This window comes from Nylanderia fulva, unplaced genomic scaffold, assembly GCF_048542155.1.
Source record: "Nylanderia fulva isolate GAGA-0341 unplaced genomic scaffold, ASM4854215v1 Scaffold489, whole genome shotgun sequence".
Taxonomy (NCBI): domain Eukaryota; kingdom Metazoa; phylum Arthropoda; class Insecta; order Hymenoptera; family Formicidae; genus Nylanderia; species Nylanderia fulva.
The window spans coordinates 25,846-35,916 of record NW_028190575.1 but is presented as its reverse complement, the minus strand read 5'-3'; the positions used below and the strand labels follow the sequence as shown (position 1 = coordinate 35,916).

At 33.2% G+C, this 10,071-nt stretch overlaps 1 protein-coding gene across 3 annotated transcripts; it reads right to left on the bottom strand.

Moving 5' to 3' along the window:
• Positions 1-1,858: 1,858 nt before the first annotated feature.
• Positions 1,859-6,854, bottom strand: LOC146721386 (uncharacterized). 3 transcript variants are annotated; one of them, XM_085486881.1, is made up of 4 exons: positions 3,856-6,854; positions 3,437-3,763; positions 3,255-3,355; positions 3,074-3,130 (listed from the first exon to the last, which is right to left on the bottom strand). In XM_085486881.1, the coding sequence occupies exons 1-3, from the start codon at positions 3,881-3,883 to the stop codon at positions 3,300-3,302; spliced, it is 411 nt and encodes a 136-aa protein (XP_085343007.1). In that variant the 5' UTR covers positions 3,884-6,854; the 3' UTR covers positions 3,074-3,130; positions 3,255-3,299. The 3 variants fall into 3 exon arrangements, with proteins under 3 accessions (XP_085343005.1, XP_085343006.1, XP_085343007.1); XM_085486879.1 differs by lacking the exon at positions 3,255-3,355 and having other exon boundaries at positions 1,859-3,130; XM_085486880.1 differs by lacking the exon at positions 3,255-3,355 and having other exon boundaries at positions 1,859-3,130; positions 3,437-3,733.
• Between the last annotated feature and the right edge of the window lie 3,217 nt (positions 6,855-10,071).

The window sequence follows — 10,071 nt, the reverse complement described above, 5'->3', positions numbered from 1 at the left end:
TTGTTGTATATTGAATATCATCCAACTATCCTCTTGAAAAAATAATAGTTTTGATTTTCTGCTTGAATTTGCGCACACCATGGAATATAAAAAAATCGTAAAAATCGGGATATGTTTCTGTAATATAAGTAATAGGTAAGCAATCAATCTCTAATTCATTAATATTTTCTATGGACCATCGGAAAAATGTTTCGTACACCGGATGACTATAATCTCGTATTATTTTTATGAGAGGACAATGCTTTTCCAAATCCCAATTATGCAAGTAACGTAGATCATCATCTGTTTGTGATTCTGCAATTTCCCTCATAAAATTAATAAAACTTGGGCGATGTAAATTCACAAAAAATTTAAAATATGTAGAAAAACATTACAAATACGTGAAAATTGTTTGTGTAATATTTATGTTATAAAACATTTTAATAAATACTAAGAAACAAAATATAAAATTGCATTTTTCTTTATAAATTTATATATCTATTTATATATCTTATATTTATATTATGATAATAAAGAATATAACATAATTTTAAATGCAATTAAATAATATATTATTTAATTTTTCATTAAAGCACTAAAACAGATTATATTTGAACAAAGTATTGGGAGAGTTATAAAATGATTTTGAACAATAACAAAACAAATTAAAAGAAAATAAAGACAAAACAAAAAATCAGAAAAATAAGTAGGTAGATCTACGAGAGAAGAATAATGAAAAATGGAGAAGGTAATGGAAAAGAGATGTTAGATATTTAATAACCTGTTAAAAAAGATTAGAAAACAAATAAAAAATAGCAAAAGATGCAATTAAAAGAAAAGAAATTATAAGAATTATGGACAATATACATATATATAAATAAGGGAAATAATAAAAAGAATAAAAATAATTTTAAAAATTATTTTCAAAAAATAACAAATTATGAAACAAAAATAAACAAAACAACAATGAATCTGCATATGAAAGAGAGACAACGATAAATCAACAACTTCTTTCTACAAAAGCGGTTTTCATAGTAAAAATAATGAAATTAAAAATAAATTTAGTAGAAAAACGAGAAAAATAGCGGAATTGTAAAACTAAAAAACACCATTATAAAATAATGTCAGAAGAAGCAAGAAAATTAAGGGACATTTTATAAAACTTCTATTATTATACATTATTTAAGTTATGTAATTTTATTTTTTTTATATTATATTCTATATTGTATTACTCACTTGCTGTTTGTATATAAACGAACGATTTTCCAAAATATTTGTTCGGTTAAGGCGTGTTGCATCATGCGTAGTATAAAGGGTGCTACGATTTAAATCAAAATTATATATATTAGATGTATTTTAAATATATATATTTATTATAATCGTTGCTTGTAAACATTGATTTTATTGATTTTATAAAGAAAAATTATATATATATATATATATATATATATATATACTTATAGATAAGTATTGTAGATAAATAGCTGAGCTAACTTTTTATATATCCTTACTTTTGTATATAGGTTGTGCATGTTCTACATAAAAAAAGAATATATGGAAAATAATTTTACATAAATATAGTATACTTACCGTAATAAAAATATTTTAGTAATGCACAGTTTTGTAGCAAACAAATATACATATATAATAACTGTTGCAGATTATGCCACAAGTTGTCTTCGTGATACACCGGGCGGGCAATGCTATACAACGATAGGATAGGTTAGGTTTTACTTGGTGATTGCAGCGCTTGCGAGCATTGTTGACTCAGCGGCGTTAACTTACATATGTTCTCCGAACGAATAAATACTTTTGTTTTTTTTTATTTTTATTATTCACCGAAAATTAAATACGATATTTTAAACATTGCATTAGCATTTATAAATTGAATTATAAAAAAGCTTTCATAATACCCAGGCAACACTTACATTCAAGAGATGTCGAAAGAACATTCCGAGAATGTGCCTGGGACGTCTCGTAACATTTCTCGACACGTGTGTTCATACCATTATAATTAACATTCTATGGATAATCCCGTTAACATAATAATAGAACGTCTCTTAAAAAATATACATGAAATATTCAGCGAACATGTCATTCAGTGAACAAAATTATTCACAAGTATAGCAAGTCACAAATATATTCTATTGATGTTACAAGTATAGTCTTATATGAATGTTCCTTAAACTTATCATAGTTAACGTTCTATAAATAATCCCGTTAACATAATAATAGAACGTCTCTTAAAGAATATACATGGAATATTCAGGGAACAGATTTGTGGATATACATTTCGAAAAAATGGATATACATTTCGAAAAAATATTTATGAGATATTCCATGAATGTTCATTTTGTACATTCCCATTGTCATATTTATAGCATCTTTGTAGAATGTTCTGGGACTCTCCCATGCCAATTGGGAACACCGAGTTTTGTCTTCTCACCGCATTCCATTTCGCGTGTAACTCTCCCACGCGTAAATTTCCACGCTCGTTAAAAATTAGAGCTAATACAAGCGCGCGAGAAAGACAAAATATCGGTATTGGAAATTGTTAAAATCGAGCATTTAGCAATAACATCAAGCGTAAGCCCGTTACGTCCGCGACTAATGGGAGGGGTGACTTTAAAAATGCGAATGTTAAATTCTTGCGCTATATCGTGTCTTCCGCAGCTTTGCGCTAACGAGCTTACGAGTTCCCAAATATTTTCGTAAGTCAAATCTCGCGAAGGTCGGAACGATATACCTGCGGGGCCGCGGGTTAAACTTGCGGAATCGACAGACATACCGACGTAATCCCGCGGTTCGCACAAATGCAACGCGTACTCGTGAAGTTCGCGAAACGCATTTTCTAACCACTTATACGCGTTTGCTCCTTCGGGTATCGACCGAATACGAAAACTAATTTCCCATCCTTCTACACCAAAAGTTCTAAACCGACGCACGTTTTCCGCTAACATTATTATATATCTAAAATTACCGTCCACCTCTTGATTCGCTATTTCTTCCTCCACTTCTTTTTCTTCTTCCTCTTGTCCAGCAGCAGCCGCTAAATATTGCTCTTTGGCATCGTTGGAAGTTTCTTCACCAAAACGGGTTTGAGAATCTTCTCCTTGGTGTATTTCGACGTTCCTTTCCCCGCCACTCTGTACTGTGAAAAATAAAAAATTATATTAACGAAATAAAATATTTAATAAAATATTATTCTCTTACGTTTGAATTTTTATTAATAATGTGAAATTGTTGTTATTAATAATTATGTTAAGTTCACTTACGTTTTAATATTCTTTTACCGGGGCATTTGTATCACCCTGCGAGGGTTAATACTCCGGTGAATATGAAATTTCGGGAGCGATGTTAGAAGAGAAAGAAATTCCTAATAAAATTTTATTTTAATTAAAATAAACAAAAAATTTAAACGTATGAGAAGATTAAGTATAAAATATGCAATTATTACCTTCTTCAGCCATCATCCGGCTATTTTCTTCTTCTTCTTCTTCGGGAAACGTGGCGTTATTTTCATCTCCCACTTCTTCTTCTTCTTCATCTCCCGTTTGTTCTTCTCGATCTTCCGGCTCTTCTTCATCTTCCATTTGCTCTATTTCTTCTTCTTCCAACTCTTCATTTTTCTCTTCCTCTTTCTCCTTCTCCTCCTCCTCCTCCTCCTTATCCTCCACTTCCTCCTCCAGCTCCTCTTCATCTTCCGAAATCGAGTTTATTTCCTCGTCGATTTCCTCCTCCCGTTCTCGTTCCTCTACGACCACGTTTTCATTTGCCACGTCATCTAATGTTCATTAGTCATATATTATTATTATTTCACATAATTAAAAAATCTTTTGTGTTGATATATACTACTGTAGTATTTTTCTTACTTACTTTCAAGCGGAGTAAATGGCCGCCTCATCGAACGGACTTATTTCGCAAACCCGCACTTCTTCCACGTCATTGTCACTTTCGGCTAAACCAATAACCGGATGCTCCAGCTCCGGCGTTAACACGATGCGTGCACGGCCTTTTTTTTTTTTACATGATGGAAACCTGCAACAGATCCTCATGCCCCTCGGGTAAGGAACATAGGGTATGTGGGATTCTTCTTGTCCATGGAACGTATAACATTTTTATTAAAAAATTTCTTGTTTAATATTATGTTTTCTAGCAGCACGATATAATTTATGATGTTAAAAACTTACGCGAAGGCCCGGGCTCCGGCGAAGAATCCGCTCGTTGTCTTCTATTTAGCCTTAATCTTAGTGATACGGGGCGATTCTCCAGTACACGCAACCGGTTTCTTGTGACGCGTGCGACAGGACGTACGATAGCTGAAGTTTTAGCGATTTAAATAAATAAATAATTGAGGTAATTTTAATTAATTTATTTATAATTAAGTGTAATAAAAATAAAAACTTACCATTATTATCTTTTCCCCGCAGAACTCGATGAAAATGTAGGAGGAGATATTCTATGTGGTCTGCTGTATCGTTTTTCTTCTCACTACCGAAATAGTATCGCGACTCGATCACCTCACCCCGCGATAATCAGTAATTCGCGAAAAACACTAAAATGTCCTAGTCGGAATAATACCGCTAGCACAGCGCTGGGACATTTCCTCGCGAATTTCCCAAAAATATTGAAGCATTTCTCTTCACTCGCGCATGCTAATTCATATATATTGTTTGCGCGTACGCTCGATTGTTGATGTCGAACGTTCGCGCACGAAGCTACGGACACCGACAATCGGGTTGTAAATCCGATCGTCGAAATCCGTCTCGTGTATCGGTTGCACAAGAAGGTTCCAAGTGGACTGTATCTTAAGGAGGGTGGATGCGCTCCGATTGGTGCGCGGGATAGGTAATGATTTAAGCCGCGTGCCGAATCGAGAACTAGATTACTGAATTATATGCACACATTACAAAAACAATCCATTTATTAATTAAACTAAATTTGTTCGGGAATCACAATATACAAAAACGCAAATTAGTTTGAAACTTTTACATAAAATCTTTAGCTCAGAAAATAGTCACCGCGAGAACACGTACGACGTGATTGCTAAGCAGTCCGGGCTATCTCGCTATATGGTATCTAGCATGTGTTGCATGGAACCACCGAGAGACTATTTGTTGCATAACAATTGCTATTGAAGATGAACACGCTCGAAACTCATGTATCGAATCTTTCGAGATCTCACCTTAAGATTTCGTACACGTTGCCGATTGCGGCGAATGCGATATTAAATCGCGAACCAAATTGTCTCATTTAACATGGATAGTCACTGATCACATAAAACGTTACAGTGCGTTGAGCACCACGGGCTCGAAGGGATGAAAAAAGGAACGCAAACACAATCACGACATCAGGTGTCAGTCCCAAGTGACTGATCACGTGATCTGCGCGCGCCAACTCACGTGATCTACGCGTGCCAAACGAACACGCGCGAACCTCATGTATCGAACAGATACTTTTAATTAGTACAATTATTACGTGCGTGTAAACGATCGGATTTCGGCACCTTGATATTTTACCGCCGCGCGAATTCTGGTCACACAAAATCACTGACTATCGCTTCGTTGAAAATGTCTTAAACGCAAACTTTATGTCGCGTATATAACGGTGCACCTTGCTGCTACCGTTAATTAACGAATGTCAAAATGAACGTATTTCACATCTCACATATCACTGAATCCCAGCAGGAGATCAATCTGACTATTTTGTTTTATTAATCAAACGAGCTACGAACAATTAGAATCGCGACGAGAAAACACACATGTTCGCAAAGTCGAGCTGAGAACGAAAGACCAAGTTCGATGACGAGGCAGTTCATCCCCGATCGATTCGATAATCGAACGCTCGAAGCGCGGCGTGTAGGTTCAGTGCGTGCTGCCCCGTGCCGGATTAAATCAAAAATTATAGAATTTCAAAATTATCGACCTACTTCTTCATTATTTTTGAACAAATAATAAAAGTCTTGACCCGGGGTTAACTTACTTCTGAACATATATGCTTGGAAAAATTTTTCCCGCATAAACTCTGATAGACAAATTTCAACTACTTTTTTCAAACTCATTATTGAAATTTAATGGTACACTTGCGTCGAATACATGAGTACGCGAGAGACAAAATTCAAAAATGTAACTAGCTAACTTAACTCCAAGAGCCGTATTTATACGAGTTTATGGAAATCAAAATGAGGAATCTTTCAGGTATCTTTTCTCGATTTTATCTTTTTTATCCATCTATATTAATATATATTTTTATTTCATTATAGCGTAATAAATATTCGCCAACATTAAGTGCATTCAAGTTCTGTGCGATTCCTTTCTACCAAAATTGACCTCCACTTTCAAAGTCAATAACAGGAATACTAGAGGGTGCATTTAACAGAGTTTTGTAATTTTTTGGACAGTTAGGAAAAGCAAAATGCATTCTATTTAAGAGGTTGATAAGTTTTCTCATAGATAAATTTTCACCTTCTAAGGCCCATTCACTAAGAGATTCAATTACTATATTTAGGTGATCTACGTGTAGAGGATTTTCATTTTTATGATCAATATCAAATTGACATGCATTTTCAATAAAATTACCAATTTGACTATCAGAATGTTCACTTTCAATTTGGACATTTTCTTGAGTTGATTATTCTTCTAATTCAGATAAAACATTGTACTATTCTTCAATAGTATTAATTCTTTCATTTTTACTTTCATTATCACTATCATTAGATACAACAGTTTGATATTCAACTAATGTTTTAATATCTTCCAATCTTTTACGTTTAATTTTTTGACGTTTTCTACTTCTTTGTGTTTTACGTTTGAAGGATTGATGGAGCTTCCGAGCAATCTGATTCAATTAATGCCACAACAATGTAATATACATCTTAAGAGTATTTTACAATTTTATTGTACAATTTATTTTAATATAGATATTAAATTAATTATTCAAAATTAAGAAAAATATAAATATTAATTGCTGTATTATATTAAAAACAATATTAAGAAAATAATTTAATACAATAATAAAATCAATTGGGACATAAGAGTCAAAAATTAATGTGTACAATAAATTAAAAATAAAGTTTATGAATGAAAGGTAACGACAATTAAAAAAACTAAATTAATAACGGTAAAAACGGTTTGTCTTTCTTCATACATCTATGTATTTTATAATTGGTTTTATTGTCATTTGTAGTCCTGAAGATAGCCCAAGAATAGGCGAAATGTTGAATTAAGAATTAAATAAACATTAAGATGTACTTTTACCGTTATTAATTTATTTTTTTTTAATTATCATTACCTTTTTTAAACTTAATTTTTAATTTATTGTACACATTAATTTTTGGCTCTTATCGCCCAATTGATTTTATTGTTGTCTTTAGTACCAAGAGCCTTGACCTTTTTAATTTAAAATAATTTAATAAAAAAAAATAAATTTTCTAAAACAATTTTATATAAAAAAATTAAAAAATATATAAATGAGTGTTTAAACTTATTTAAACTTTCTCTTATATACTTGTGTCTAGTTATTTTAAACAAAAAATTTAATTACAAGTTTTAATATATTAAATTTAGAATCAAATGTTATAAAATAAAATATTAACAAATTGTTAAAATTAATTAATTATAATATAGATACAAATTTGGTCAAACCCAAAACATTATTCTTTAAAAAATTAATATTACAAAATTAATGTTGAATATAGTAAACATAATAAATAATATACCGTTTCAAATAGTAACTGATTAATTTTTGTATTCTAAAATTACTTTAAAAATTCTACAAAAATTTACATATATTCTTCTAAGTTTAAATTAAAAGTTTATGTAGTAACGTCAAAAAAAAATATTTTGGAAAAATAATTTTGAACAAAAAACGTTCCAAGAATTTTTTAGCTCAAAGTTCAAAGTTTACAAAAAAAATACTATATGTCCACGATTTTAAAAAATTTAATTATTTAAATAATAATTATTTGATAAAAAATAGGTATTTTAGATTTAAATTTGCCAGCATTAAAAGACTCACGTGTTCAGTTTAAGGGTTAAATATAACTTTGTCAGAAATACATAAATTATTTAAAAAAGTTATTTAAAACTGGAAATTTTTAAATAAACTCAATTTCTTTTATGTAATTTATGTATACCGGGGAGGCCATTTTAAAAATACGATCAATTTTCTCGTAAACTAAGCGAAATATCAAAATATGGTTCAGACATGTGCTGTATGGTTTCGAAGGGGCTATAAAATGGTGCCATTGGTTTGACCTTGGATATTCATTTGAAGATCACACGAAGGTCACCTCAATTTTTTTAAATGGCACTCCCTATTTTTTATTACATATTCTTGTAGCTCACCTCGAGAGCTTTCCAAAACACTGTAATCAAATGTTTTTCCATTGCGTATTTTTCGAGTTATAAAGCTCGAAAATTACTACATTTTGATAAAAATACAAAATATTTCTTTAAATATACATTTTCTGATAGTCTTATTTTATATGCTTCGACCAATCAGGGCAAAGTCCAAGCATGATCCAGCTAGTCAAGACAAGATCCGGACACGATCCAGCCAGTCAAGGCAAGATACGAACACGGATCCAGCCAGTCAAGGCAAGATCTGGACACGATCCAGCCAGTAAAGGCAAGATACAAACACGTTCCAGCCAGTCAAGGCAAGATCTGGACCTGATCCAGCCAGTCAAGGCAAGATACGAACACGGATCCAGCCAGTCAAGGCAAGATACGAACACGGATCCAGCCAGTCAAGATAAGATCCGGACACGATCCAGCCAGTTAAGGAAAGATCTGGACACGATCCAGCCAGTCAAGGCAAGATACAAACACGATCCAGCCAGTTAAGGCAAGATACGAACACGGATCCAGCCAGTCAAGGCAAGATACGAACACGGATCCAGCCAGTCAAGATAAGATCCGGACACGATCCAGCCAGTTAAGGCAAGATACGAACATGATCCAGCCAGTCAAGGCAAGATACGAACACGATCCATCCAGTAAAGGCAAGATACGAACACGATCCAGCCAGTCAAGGCAAGATTTGGACACGATCCAGCCAGTTAAGGCAAAATACGAACACGATTCAGCCAGTCAAGGCAAGATATGAACACGATCCAGCCAGTAAAGGCAAGATACGAACACGATTTAGCCAGTCAAGGTAAGATACGAACACGGATCCAGCCAGTCAAGGCAAGATCTGGACACGATCCAGCCAGTCAAGGTAAGATACGAACATGATCTAGCCAGTCAAAGCAAGATCGTTGATGGTTCTGTCAACTAAAGTAAGATCAAGAAGAATCCTGCCATCGAAGGCAAAATCGAGAATGATCCAGTCAAAAAAAATTTATCAAATCAATTATTCGAAGTTGTCTCCATTGGCTTGGATACATAATGCCAATCTATCTTGGAAATGTCTTACTGTTTTGAGTAACATATCGTGCGTTATTCTTCTGCAAGCTTCTCGTATTTTTTTTATCATATTTTCTCTCGTTGAAGGCGTTTGCTCGTACGCGACATTTTTCAGGTATCCCCATAAGAATAAGTCGGGCGACGTCAGATCAGCAGATCATAATAATCTTACAGGGACATAGAGGGATACGATAATAATGCACAAATGGTTATTATACTTACTAAAGGAAAAATTTGTATACAAGTTTAACAATTGTATCCCTTCATTATCGCTCAAGGATTTTACAACTACGGAAAAAATAATGCCAGACTATTCATCCTCGGAGATCATTGATATTATTCTCATTTTTGGAGAATGTCATTTAAATTATCACAAAGCTTCGCGAGTTTACCGAGATCGGTATGTTGAAAGGGAAGGACACCCCAATCCTGCTTTAATCCGAAACTTCGAACGAAGAGCTCGTGAAGGTCATCTCAAACGTTAAAGGAAAATCATGTGTATGATGAAAACGACAATCGTGTGGTCACGCTCCTGGCAGCAATTCATCTTAATCCTCATGTAAGTCAGCGGATTTTGGCAAGGGTACTTGGTATTCCAAGATCAACAATTAGGAGGATTAAAAAGAAACTTAAATATCATCCCTATCACATAACTATGACACAAGCTCTGAGTCAAAGAGAT